The sequence below is a fragment of the Rhamphochromis sp. 'chilingali' genome (assembly GCF_963969265.1).
Source record: "Rhamphochromis sp. 'chilingali' genome assembly, chromosome: 22".
Taxonomy (NCBI): Eukaryota; Metazoa; Chordata; class Actinopteri; order Cichliformes; family Cichlidae; genus Rhamphochromis; species Rhamphochromis sp. 'chilingali'.
Genome location: NC_137950.1, coordinates 28,147,366 through 28,161,762, shown reverse-complemented (window position 1 = coordinate 28,161,762; position 14,397 = coordinate 28,147,366). Strand labels below are relative to the sequence as shown.

Here is a 14,397-nt window from a genome sequence, read left to right as displayed (position 1 = left end):
CCACAATTACAGTTATTTGAATTTTCAACCAATTTTCAATTAGAGTATTCTGATTTCCCACAGACCCCTCCCCTCTGACCGGGTTCCGCTCTGTCACTCAATTTCAAAAGTCACACGAGTCAAGACTTCTTAACAGTTTAAATACATTTTCGATTTTTATTGAATGCAAACAGTTTTTGACCATCAAAGAAAATCCAACCACAAGAAAAAACAATTCACCAATACAAATAAAAAAACTGACAAATGCATTAAGTTACACTAGTTGTTCTCATCTCTGAGCTCGTTCATGGAAACTGATCATTTACGTGCAATTCTTGAACACTAGGATGAAATGAGGCTCCAGTGTTGTTTGATGTTGAAAGCAGTGCGGAGGAAGAAAATGATTTGTTCTTTTATATCATAGTTTGTATATAAAGGCTGGAACTTCTAAGACTGCAAGTAGAAATGTGCCCTTTTGGCAACTTACATGCTAAAATGTTGCTGCCTTCACTATTCTGCAAGAGAAATACGAACCCATTAAGCTAATTAATCATATTTAATTATTATTCAGTACCAATTTAGCTGTTTCTAATCAGTGCCGTCTTGCAGTAGGTTTACTTTAACCGGTTATACGACAGCTGTGTCAGAGTGAACTGGTATGACTGGAGCTGTGTGTGTGCAGGGAGCGAAGGCTGCTGTCGTGCACAGTGTGCAGTCCACAGACTCTCACCATCGAGGAACGAGATTCAAATACGTCCTAAATACACTTGAAATATTAGTACATAAAATATTTAACCATGTCCATAAAATTTTACACAATTTAAACCGTTTGCTGATTTTTTATTTCAGAACAGTAACTACTCTGATTTGTTTCTTTTTTTTCTACCATTTAAATGATTAATAAATGATTTTCCAGGAACATCCGACTGAAAATGAGGCCTCTGGTTGTAAAAACACATCTGTTTATATAAATGTCCAGGGGAAAACCTCCCTCGGCTCCCTCGTGATAGGACTTCAGTAAATAGTTTTGTGATGAGTGCATTGACTCAATCACGTATTTGAAGTCTTAATGAACACAACATAAAGCTCATTTGTAAATTATGGTAAATTACAAACAGGGGCGTGCAGTCATGTCTACTTTCAGAAGACTAAGATACCTAATGCTTGAATGTTGAAGGTCAACAACAGTCTTAATTTGTGCATATTTACAATTAGATGGTAGAACATTTGCAACTTTTACATCGTTTGGTGGAAATGCAGTGGCTGTGCATGCAAAAGCGTCCACGCTTCCTTGTGAGTGTAGTGTTAGTGTTAGTGCAGACTATCAGGCTAGAGCTGAGGCCACATTGGTGAGTGATACAGTTGTCTGAAAAGCAGGCCTTCACTCCTGTGGCTTAAAAAACTGAGCTTTCATTTGAGGCTTTGTCAAGTTGGATGGTTTTTAATGGCTGGGAGCACAGTGCAGTGACAGAGTCCTGTCACACTGCCTATTGATTCACTCCTTGTCTTTATACAACTGCAGAAAAAAACTGTTTATTCAACATTATCACTCTTATTCTGACATCTTTGCAGCTTCCAGAGTGAATATCACACCACGTTACATGACCGAAGGAACAGCAACGATCACTGATTGCACTTAATATGCAAAAAGTCTTTAATATTAACATGAATCTACATCTGAGCTTACATTATTGTTCAAAAAGGGATTTTGTCCTTCTGTTTTGTTTTGTAAAAATATAAACAAATCAGTCACATTACTACCATCTATGGAAAAAAAAATCTACTTTTATTTCCTCAGATTCTTCTCAAGAAAAATAAATAGGCTGTCACGTTATCTGATTTACATGGAAAAACAACACGAGGTCAAACACTGTAAGACGAAAATCATGCTAAGCCGCTATCAGGCCCTCTGAGAGCGCCCCAGGGCCGACCGGTCGCTGCCCACAGTCGTAGCTGGAACACAGTACGCGTCCCTGGGGTGAGGAGTGCACCGGGACCGTGGGATGATGGGTGTTTTGGATTAAGAGGACAAGTCACAGGGTCATGAGGGCTTTCTGGCCCCATGAGGTGACAAGGGGGTGAAGTCCCGCTGAAACCGCTTGCTGTTCCCACTGTACAGAGAGGAAATGGAGGCGTTGGTGGGGACCTGCTGCTGGGGCAGAGCGCGGCGAGAGTAGAGCGGCGACCCCCTGAGCAGTATGACATCCCGCACGGCGCTGCGGAAAGGCTTACTGACGAAGCAGTAGAGGAAGAAGTTGACTGCGGTGTTGAGCATGGCCAGCATGTTGGAGAGGTCATAGGCCAGGTGGATGCGCCAGTCTCGATGAACAGTGGACACGTACAGGTGGTAGATGACCACGATGGTTCTGGGCGCCCACAGGATTGAGAACACTGAGGTGATGGCCAGCAGCATGGCCGTGGTTTTCCCGGGTCTTTGCAGTGGCACCGACTTTGTCCCCTGCTCCTCCTGACAGCGCTGCTCTCTCTGCCTCACCCTCAGTGTGTGGATTATCAGAGAGTTCAGCACTAAGAAGATGCTGCACGGCAGGAAGTAGATGATAGTCACATGTGTCCATATGAGGACGGCGTCCAGCGCTGTGGGTGGATGGCTGTTCCTCCACATGTCTGACCACCAGAAGAAAGGCACGCCCGATGCGATCGATGTTGCCAGGACCACCCCGATAATCTTCCTGGCTCGTGCCGGGTAGCTGATCTGCCGGTGGAGGAGGGGGTGGCACAGCGCCACGTAGCGGTCCACAGTGAGCGGTACGGTGGACCATATGGAAGCGTGGTTGGCTGCAAACTCGGCGACGCTGACAGAGTGCAGCAGGAGAGCGGGGACATCCCGGTGAAAAACTGCCGTCTCCAGAAGGAAGCCGACGAAGATGATGAAGAGCTGGGAGAGAATATCTGAGGCTGTCACTGCCAAGAGGTAGTAGTACAGAGCCTTCTTAGTGCGGGACGCCAGTCTGCACAAGGCCACTGCTGTGAGGATGTTTACTGGGACAAAGAAAGAAGCAGAAATGAGATTAAAAGGATAAAAGTCATGAAAATAAAAGCTCTTTAAATCTGTATTTTGGAGTAGATTAATAAACCTTTTAAGAGGTTTTTATTCGATCTGACTGTTGACACTGGTGATCACTTTTATGTCCCAGTGAATACTGAAATAAAGCAACCTAAGGATAACGGCCCAAATAATAACCCCCCCCCCAAGATTTTCTGGCAAGACTAGATCCTACAAGGATTTTGGTTTAGCTGCATAAAGAAATCTGTGAAATGGGAACGGTTCACTTCATCTTTTTCTTAAAAGGCAGAGAGAACAAGCGCCGCACTGTGCTGCATGTCTGCACAACTTTCAGGGAATTTCAGGGGAAATTAAATCAATATTTGGGCCATCATCCCGAGTTTAAGTCCGAGACTTAAACCCAGGGGCTTTTAGGTTTTGGACCTTGTAATTCTGTTTATTATTAAATATTTTCTTTTTGATTCTTAGTTTGCGTGTTGTTTACATTTGTGGCAGGGGCTTCTTTGTGTATTTTCTCAGTCTTCTGAGTCTTTAGTTCTTAGTTCCAGTTACTGTTTATATGAATTAATTCCCTCAGTTTTCCCCGGTGTGTTTTGGTTTCATCAAGCTAAGTTTACTTTTGTGTATGCATTCTGCTGCTTACTTTCTTCATGTTTTACTTGCTGTACTGCTATTTCTGTGTTTTAAAATGATCAGTTTTATTCTCTAAGATAGTGTGCAGGGCCCTCAACCTGAAGGACAAACCAACACTGCGGGTGGAGATTTATTTTTTATATCAGCTGTTTGCTTTCATTTTTCGTTAGACTTTTATCTGCTGAAATGAAATGTTGCCTTTTGTTACTTCATTTCGCTAACAGCCTGCATGTGGTCGCTCATCTTGTAATTCATGACAATATCGTTGTTTAGTATTTTATGGATATTCGTAATGACAGCAAACTTAGCAAAGAAAAATACATTATGGCATGGCAGCGTCTTTGTGAAGGATAAATACAACCAAGTTAAGGCCTCACACAGGCCTAAAGAACAGTTGGTGATGCCAATGAAAGGTCAGTGGCAAAAGCACAGTATCTAAAGCTGTGTAGCATTTGACTGTGAGTGTTTTTCATTAGTATAAAATCACATAGGAAACATTAAATCAGCCCAAAAGTTAATTAAATCAATTTGGCATTGCAGTTTACTTGAGAGACTAAATTACTGAGATGGAGCACATTAATATTTAGACGTTACAGTTAATAATAAAGCATTAAATGTTTCTGTTTAAATCCTTGTTTTCCAAACTCAGAGTTTCTGCTTCTGCTTTTTAGAGTATGTTAAAAAAAGACGCTGTTTTTATTGTCTCTCTGCACGCTGTCAGACACACAATCTCCTCTGTACTATTTCATCTCAGATGTCTTGTCAGCAGTAAGATATTTCCACTGCAGCTATTTGGATCATAGTTTTTTGACCCTCCAGGATTGCAGACGTTGGCTCTTCGGCCCTGAGAGTTTTTTCCCTTTGGGAGCAGTTATTTGAAACAGCAAAGAGGACATCTGAATGCCTCAATTTCACGTCATCACTGACTTGTAAAAGTGAAACATGATAATGAAGACGTAGCTGGTGTGAGTGCTGTCTGATATGCAAGTTGATCCTAACATGGTTGGCTGGAGTGAGGGATAATAATTGGGTAAATTCCCACACAACCTCATTATCAGCTAATGAAATTAACATAAACTGTGAAAACAGACATCCCCGAGTGTATTATCCACTATCCAGTCCCCATTATAGAAGCATTAATGTACCTCTAACTCACATTTATATTGATCTCTTGAGTCATGTGAGATTCCCTGTTTTCTGATTGGTTTATGTGCTGGCTCGGTTCAAAAGTGTACCTGGTACTCCGATGGAGAGCAGAATGCTGTAGTAGATGACGGGAATGAAACCCAGGACACATTTGGACTTCTGCAGCTCCTCGGGTTTCAGGCCCAGCTCCTGGTTGCCGGACGCCGTCACATTGGGCCAGTCGATCATGACCTTGGCGGCTCCCCTGGCGAAGTTAAAAAGAGAGAATTATGTTTGCAATTGATTAGCAAGGAGAGCTTTACAAACATCGGGTCACTCAACACGAAAAACAAGTTCAGTCCACTTTTTCAGCACATCTGGGGTTGATGCACTTCATACGCAGACCTTATTTCCCCCTCAAATACACCGAAAAGCTCAGTTTTGAAGTGCATTCAGTCACAGATTTTGGAAGACGTATGCAGACCACTGTGAACATGTGTAAACCAATTCCCTCCTGGAGCTCTTTGTGCCAGAACCAGACTAAACTGGTTATTAAAATGTAACCCACCCCTCATGTTATTGAAGATCACATAGCCATTGCTTCTAAAATGAAAATACATCTTTATGTTCGCTGTTTTTTTTGTACAACGTTTGATTGACTAAAATGGTCATGACTGAGTTACACAAGCTAGGCTATTTTAAGAAGGAAGAGTGTCTTTTTATTTTCAACCAAATGCAGATTTAAAGACACATCTCTGTCCAAATATGTCTCCCCAGGCTCCACTTGGTGATCTGTTCCTTCATATCCATTAACCAACATTAACTAAGTTAACTTAGTTTATTTTCAAATACTCACTAGAGCAACAACTCTTGATTCATCCACTGCTCAGAATTAGCCCTCAACACACACTCCATTTACTGGCACATTTTTTTTCAAGTTACTGTTCTGTAATTGGAAAATATGTGGAATTGTTTTTCTTAAAGATTTACCAACTTTCTGTGAGAGCCAAAGGCAGTTTGCTGTCAGGCAGTCTGCAGACCAACATACAAAACCAACATACGTTGTTGGCTTTAGTCTTTTTCTGTGTTTTAAACCTGCCATCTGTGATACTGAGCAGAAGTGGCTCCACAGTGCAGTGGTTTGCACAATCACCCAACAAGTGAAAGATCCTCAGTTTGATCCTGGGAGGAGATACAAATTCCTTGGGGGTGGTTTCAGGAAGGGCATCCGGTGTAAAAATCTGCCATATGAAATATGTGGAGCTGCCCCCTAAAATGCATAAAGGAGCATCTAAAGTAACTTTTATCTATAACACTGAGCAGGACTGAAGTTTTAGTTGGATGTTTCTGAAGTCTCTGTATTTCATGTTTTCAAGTTATTTTTTAACAAATTGAGTGTCTGAGACTAAAAACCTGTTTTTGTAACAGAGTTGACAAACTTCAGATTGTTTTTTTTAGTTGATAACACAACTGAAAACGGTAGAACCCAAGCTAATGAGATTAAATGTCTTATATGAAGGCAGACATTGATGTTTGCAATATGGATGTCCCTGAAACTCCTCAGTATGGATCCCTGATTCTAGAAACCAAGAAATTGTATTCATCTTATTTTTGTCTGTGAAGGTTCTCAGTCATCCAGGTCATCGTAGTCAAAGTCAAAGTCATCTTATTTTTCTAACACTAACCAGGCATCTTTCTGCCTCACACTGACTGTACAAAAATCCCCAGGTGAGAATGAAAAAACAGGGGCCCGTTCTTCGTACCTCGCTAAGTAGGTTAGCCGGATTAGGTTGTTGACGATTTCGCGTGATCCTGGATCAGTCGGTTCCCCGAAGCTCATCCGGGACTTGCTGTCATAGCAACAGAGCCGTAAGCGTAAACCTGCTCGGGAGCAGGTTTACTTTATGTAAACAGGATTAGATCGCGGCCACGCAGGTATGTCCGCGTCATCATACGAAAGCAACAGCGATATTCCACCACTGTTTCACCATAAATAAATAACATCAATGTAACTAAAGACAATGCAGCACCTGATCCATTTATTGATTTCACACAGGTCATTTCCTAAAAAAGGGAAATGTACTATTAACATTCTATTACATGTATGTGATTATTACAGATTTAATTCATATTTCAGAGTAGTAATTGTAAATTACTTCGTGTAATCAAGATGAGAGACCACGGCTATAAAAGCGAAGGTGGATTTGGGAAGCCTGTCGCAGCCATGTCCTGTCCGTATACGCGAGCCACCCATTGCGGAAGGTGCAAGATTGATAAGGAGAGTCCTCAGAATTCAGCGTATATTGCGGGACAGACAGGATCCTTTAGCTCAGCGCGACAGTGTGCTCATAGAGAGATATCGATTTTCCCGTGAGGGTATTATTCACTTAACCAACTTGTTGACGAGGGGGTGCAGGACCACCACCTGTCTTTTTTTGCTCTGCCCTTTTCTTGGTTGCTGTTATAAACAAACAAACAGATTATTTCAGGGTCTCTTTCCAAGAGACTAAAAGCAATATAAGTGATAAATATTACCATTCTGTAGAATATTCTTATATTTCACTTTTACCTGTTCCCATGTTCTAGTGGGTCCTGTCGTGGCTCTAATGTGAAAGGGGATATAATATAACATATTATAATATAATGTAATATAATATTGGATAATATAGTGTAATATAATAAATCTACCCTACCGCCTACTGGTGTTGGCCAGAGGGGCCGATGGCGCAATATGGCAGCCTCGCTTCTGTCAGTCTGCCCCAGGGCAGCTGTGGCTACAACTGTAGCTGCCTCCACCAGTGTGTGAATGTGAGAGTGACTGAATAGTGGCATTGTAAAGCGCTTTGGGTGCCTTGAAAAGCGCTATATCAATCCACTCCATTATTATTGTTATTATTAAATTACTTACGAGTTTAATTTGTCAGCAACTTCCTGCCAGCCCTCGCTCCTTGCTTTTGCAGCCTTTGCAGTGTTCCCTTGCGTTCTGATTAAACTCTGAAACTCCTGAAATCCCTCACTCAAGAGTTCTTGCTCTGCTGCCGAAAAATACCGAGCCGAGCGCGCTCCGTCGACATTTTCGCCGACCAATCAGAGGGTTGCCGATCAATGTTTCTACTATCGATGCGTAGCCCCTTTTATGACACCCAGTGATGTCACATTACTGCGTCCAGCTGTACTAATCGTCAACAGCAGGTGTGTTCGGGGAACCGGATTAGCGAGCTCACGGTTAGCGCGATGATTTGATCTTGGATGTGTCATTTGATCTTGGATGTAGTAAGCGACGTACGAAGAATGGGCCCCTGGGCGGTGAGCTGAAAATAGCCAGACAACAATGTTAAATAATCAAAAGGTGTTCATTGTCGAATATTGAATATTTGTTAAGAAAGCACAATTTAAACTATAGTGGAATATTTCTTTAATATGATCTGGTTTACATGGATGTGGTTCGGAGGAACAAGATGATGACAGATCTTCTTTTGCAGACGATGCACCGCTCTCTCTGAGTTGCTCGGTGACGTCTGATAAACGATGTTTGCTCAGCCAAACTGTTTCAGAAATAAACCGTGGAAACAAAAATATGCTAAATCCACTTAGTTTGGACTCAGTCAATTAAACTGCAGGTTCACAACAACAGCAGATGGGCTGACAGCAATGACCCTTCCACTCTCCCACCACCACAGGTCATTATCTTCCCGTCCCCAATTTAACCTTTTCACCTGGGCACCAGCCATCCTGTTTTTCTCCATCTGCCTGCTTTCCTTATTTACTTCCCTCATCCATGAGGCAATATTTGGACTGCGTTATCTCTCGAGCTTTCAGTGACAAACCATTTGTAGTTGCTCAACCAACATACACATTATCACAGAGCCACAATCACCCCATTTGTCGGTGTTTTCATGATGTAAGCGGGACAATCACTATCACTAACGTGTAGTCATTTTTAAATTACTGCCCTTCCAAATGCTATTTATGAGCCAAAGCCCTGCATATAAACTATATGACTGGCACATTTTATGGCCCGTAGCAGGAATATGATCGTAAACTCGAGGAGCATCGAATAGCTTAGTGCACGACAGCTTTAATTCACCACAGCCCGATAAACCAGCAGGAGAGAAATGCAATCATGAAGATCAATGATGTACAAAGGAGAGAGGTCGACATGAAGGAGGCTGCCTGCTGCCCTTTTTCTCAATAGAGTCTTAATTTAGTCCCGTGGGAAATTCACCACAAGTCCTCCAAACCTCACTGATATGATATGAAGCGTTTTCTGAATTAGTGTCTTAGTTTAGACAGAAGAAGAAGTATACTAGACCCCACTCCACAAACTACTGTGGACTACTACTGTCTGATGTTACCTTTAGCTGTGGTGGATGCTGTTACACCCAAGCCGTAATCTAACTCGATGAAAGTATTAGCGTGTGAAAATTAAACCAGATGAGACTTGGGTGCAAAGTAATCCGTATTTAACTCCAGATGCTTTGTAATAATTCTGTTTTAGGATAGGTTATGTAGCTTGTTTCCAGATATTATGATATTTTTTAGAGCACCCCTTCTTTCACCAACTCTTTGGTCACTAGAAGTTGAGGTGACATTTTAGACAACAGGGAAAGAAACAATGTATATAGTTTAAACACCAAGAGCCATTTTTTTGGCATCTGCCCTTTTTATTTCTTCTGTCAAGTAAGTAACAGCTGGTTGGTACATCACCACACGCAGCTTTTTGTATGAGATGTTTTCATTAAGCAGCCAAACAGCAAGCATTAGCTAATACTTGTGTTTTAAAGGCGATGTTCCTGGAAAATAATCAAAAATGATATTAGTGTATTTTTAGTTCAGTACTGATATATGTAATTAATACTAAATATGGGATTTTTATTAGGACAGCATTTAATTCTTTCAGTCTCATCAGCCCCCTCTAGGTGAACTGCAGTTATTTTTTAAAACAATGGCATTAATGTAAAGTGGACAGGCTCTGTGACGGGCTCTGGCTGCTGTCACAACCATTTCTAATTGAAGGACAGTCTGAAAAGATATTCTTAGCTTTATATATCAGAGAGCTGTCCGTGATATAATCTGTACTTTGTGAATGAGATTGGGATCAGGCAGGATGCTGTTTAGTGATCGTCTCATGGTGGAAATCAGTAACTGGAGATTGTCCAGGTCCCTGTGCGATCCACTGAGTTTTTATTTTATTTTTTCATTTGGAAGTTTCTGGTTTCCTTCCAGTGCCATGTGTGCTTTTGTTTTACGTCTTCCTCATCTTCTCAGTGACTTCCTGTATTATTTGGGTAATAACATTTGTGCTTCCTTTTTATCCCTTCTTTATGACACCCTGTGTGTGTAAATACGATCTTGCTTGCTCGTGTCACTCGTCAGTTTGTCCTTCTGTTGTTTGTCCTGCTACTCCTTCCCCCTTTCCCCTGTTTTGTTTCACTAGCGTACTGGACTTTGTGCATCTTTATTATTATTTTTTCTATCAGCCGTTAGAGGCATGTTCTTTTGTTTGTTTAACCTACTTCAGTGCATTTGGGTCTTCTCTCCAGTGAATTACTCACAGAGATACGCACATTTCATCCACGACCTATAACATTATATTCTAACATCACCCGAGAGTCTTTCACTCACCTGCTAAAAAGATATCTGAGAATCTTTTAAGTTAAAACTTAGGGTTAAATTAAATTTATTTACACTTAAACAATAAAACAGGTGTTTTACAAATATATTAAAACCCTCAACTCTGAAGCTTCTGTAATTTCATAGCAAAAGAGTAAAGAAAAGAAATACGTATGAGGATTTATGTGTTGTACTTATATGACCAAAGGCTCCAGAGTGTTTGTGTTTAAGAATTACATTTAAGTAGACTTAAGTCCAGGCTATAAATTAAAAGCTGCGTCCTTTGACTTTTCCCAGATTCTGAAGTAACAAAATAGAACCATTACAACCCTTTTTTTGTTTATAATTAGAAATATTCTCTTATCTCATTGCTTATTATGGAACAGCTTCCCACGTGCTCAGATAGGATGTCTTATTTAGTATTAATAGATGCTCAGCTCCCATAGGAGGTGTAAGGTGTATGCAGAGATGCATTCAGTGTTTGACCTCAGACAAAATGACGCATGTTTGCTGCGCTGAAGATGAATAATGAGATGTTTTTATGGCTAACTTCAAATATAGTATAAACTTATTAAGTCCTTCAAACTGTTTGTGCTGTCTGAATAATACGGTGGCTGTAAAAACAAGAAAAACAGCAACAAAATGACACTTTTTACTTTTATTCCTCTTTTTGATCTTATTGTTTTGTGTTTAAATGATGGGTTTGGCTTTGTTGCCTCAGGGCCACCGTATCATAGTTCAAAAATTTAGTGTTACTGGAAGAAGAATCTAGTTTCTCTATTTTGTTTTGGTTAATTTTATGTGTAAAGAATGACTCAAGTTATGAACACTATCACTAAATCAACTTTGTTTTGTAATGCACACCATTGTATTGACATTGTGTAATTATTTCTATAAAAGCCCTGACATTGTATCTATTTACTTACTGATAGCAGGTGGAACTGTTCACCATCAAAGACATGCACAGAAGACTGTGCAGCAGGTACAGTTTTACACTTCATCATATTTCCACATCAGAGCTGCATTCTGACAAAACGTTAATGTTTGCATTTGCAGAAATTCTCTTCCTAGATCAAATGGAAACTACAGTGTAATATCACAGATTAAGCCGAATAAGCTGCATGTGAAAAAAGGTGAAATATCCACTGTGGACCCATGAGACTCACTCGGTCTTATCTGCTACGACACCTGATCTGTTTCCTCGTGAGCTGCCTGCAGCAGCCGCAGTGAGAAAGATGATCGTCATGAAAGTCGAGAGGTTGCCAGAAAAACGTGGCACAGGGGACCGTAATTACTCCCGGCAGTCAGTAACCCAGCAGACGTGTTACACGCCAGCCAAGGACCTCTTAAATCCTGAAGCTTGGAGAGTTCTGTGTCTCCACTAGCTGAGAAATTTCTCGTGCAGACATTCACATCTACGCCTCGTGTCCCGTGGGTGCTATTGATTCTGGAGGTGGGAATGCAGCTCAGAGCTTTAGAGGTGTTTTATTAAATCCTAAAATTTACAGTCTTTTCAGTACGTCAGCAGCACAGACGGGACAGTAGAGTCAGTGCACATCAGCCTTAATCAGAAACACACCTCTATCTTTTTGAAGGGACACAGTTTTCCCAGGATCCAAATGCAGCTGGAGCTATCGGAGCTCTGCAGGGGGGTCAGTGTCCACGAAGCTGAAATGAACTCTATCTGTACTCCACTTAATTATTCATCAAGAGATGCTGCACCTGAAAGAGCAGCGCGTGGAGATAAAGGGTGCTGGCAGCATAACTGTACTGCAAACATATCAGGGTTTCGCGTGGCAGCAAGTCTGAAGACGTTTGGTGTTTAAAATCAGGAAAATAATTTTCTGTGAAAATCAAAACTTGACAGGAAGCAGTGGAGAGAAATCTCCCAGCTGTTCTGATCAGGAGCGCAGATGCTGCAAGATCCTGAGCCACGGTCACCGCTGTGGCTGTTAAGAAGATAGAATCCAGAAGAGCATTTTGGCAGAAAGTAACAGGCACGTATGATGAGAAACGCCTGCTTCGTAGCAGATTAAAGGGTGAAATAACAAGAAAAACACTTCAGGTCAAAGCAAAGCCAATTATGAAACATTTGGAGGCAACACAATCCAGACCCGCTTCTCCAAATGACTTCATAATAACTGTACTTTGATCCATCATCTGAAGTTGGAACAAGTCTAATTGCAGGACAAACAGAAACCTTTATCCTGTTACAACATACTCTGCACAAACAGGGGTTTTCTTTGGCTTAGTCTCATCGCCAGCAGACTTACCTTCACATCCAGTTTTCAATGTGGATTCTCCACCTGGGGTACAGCCGGTCCTCTGCACTGTCACTCCCCCCAGAGGCTCCTACAGAGTCCCTGCTGGACAATCCGGTTAGGAGACAAGGAGGAGGAGAAGAATCCAGGCAGCCGGTACATTACTGCTATGAGTGAACAGAATGAGAGGGGAGTAATGAGGAAGAGGGGAGTGAAAGTAAAGGGGAGGGTGAGGGAGGGAACTGATGTGTGAAGGAGGCAGGAAATGGATCAGAATAAATTGAGAGGGTGTGGGGAAAAAAGATGGAAAACCACAGTGAGTTCGAGTGGGAACAAAAAGTGATCACTTCTCATGTTGAAGCTTCTCGTCAGGATTTCGGTGTGAAGTGTGTTCACACTGGAAATGTGACAAACGAAATAACCTGTCAAAGCAGTCGGATTGATCCACATTCCAAAGTATATACGAACAACATGAGGGACGACACGTAAAGCAGGCTGTGGGAATGTGAAACATTTCCAAGCAGCAGCTACGTCATAAACACTAAATACTGATGACAAATGTGACAGGTCTCCAACGGAAGTGTCTCCATCACCCCGTAGATACAGCAAAATATGGGCCATCCTAGGAATTGTTTTCAATGAGGTTAGAATAATAATAATTATTATTACCATCTTATTAAAATGCAGAGATTGAAATGCAGAAACACAGTCGCACTGACACAAACATTTGTATAATTTTAATTCACAGCATTTCTTTTTTCATTTAAAATGTGAATATTAGTGAGAATTAGTAAAGGGAGATTATTTGCATCAGTAATATTTCCATTTTCATGTCAGCAAATGGAATATGAATCAAAAATACATTTGTCAGGACAGGACAGGAGCACATCCACACAGCGAGAGGCAAGGCCGTACACTTTTATACCATATATATAGCTAACCAGCCACTTTATTAGGTACACCTTATTGGTATTGAATTGGTCACTCTTGTTTTCAGAGCTGCTTTAAGTTTTGGTCCATGTTGACATGACAGTTGCTGCAGATTTGTGAGCTGCACATCCATTAAATGAATCTTTTGTTGGACTACATCCCAGAGGTGCTTTGGTGACTATGGAAGCAGTTTGAGTACAGTGAATTCACTGCCATGCTCAAGAAACCTGTCACAGGCTGGGTCTCTGACCCGGCGCTCTGAGTTCATTTTGTATTTGTCTCATTTTAGATTTGTGATTAGTTTGTGTCATTCCTATTTAGCTTTAGTTAAGGAAAGGCAGTTATTATGTATTGTTTCCTTGGTTTCTATGTTTGAGTTCTTGTATCGTTCATCACGTGTTAGGTCTCTTAAGCTTGTGTTGTCATGTCTAGTTTCAGTGTTTCCTGTTTTATTTTGAAGGAGTCGTGTGTTCTTTGTTCATTGTATTTAGTTTCACTTCCCCTGTCCTGTCATTGGGCTCATGTCAGTCAGCTGTTCCTTCATGTGTTCCCACTTCCCTTAATCACCTCCTGTGTATTTAAGTCCTCTGTTTTCAGTGTGTCATTGTCAGATCGTCTGCTTTGTTTGCAAGCCAAGAAGTAGTTTCAAGTTTCCTCTAGTCAAGTCCATGTTCCTGTTGTAGGTTTTTAGTTCATTTAGCTCACCCAGTTTAGTTTGTTAGCATTTTGCCTTTTGTTTACAGTTATTTTGCCAGCCTCAATAAACGGCTCGTTTTCTGTTATTCAAGTCATGTTTCACATTTTGTTTTCGTCTGCATTTGGGTCCACCCT

The 14,397-nt window shown here is 41.2% G+C and overlaps 1 protein-coding gene across 1 annotated transcript; it reads right to left on the bottom strand.

The window, feature by feature from the left end:
- Positions 1-285: 285 nt before the first annotated feature.
- Positions 286-12,785, bottom strand: gpr142 (G protein-coupled receptor 142). The gene is made up of 3 exons (XM_080872315.1): positions 12,649-12,785; positions 4,873-5,027; positions 286-2,979 (listed from the first exon to the last, which is right to left on the bottom strand). The coding sequence occupies exons 2-3, from the start codon at positions 5,009-5,011 to the stop codon at positions 2,021-2,023; spliced, it is 1,098 nt and encodes a 365-aa protein (XP_080728441.1). The 5' UTR covers positions 5,012-5,027; positions 12,649-12,785; the 3' UTR covers positions 286-2,020.
- Between the last annotated feature and the right edge of the window lie 1,612 nt (positions 12,786-14,397).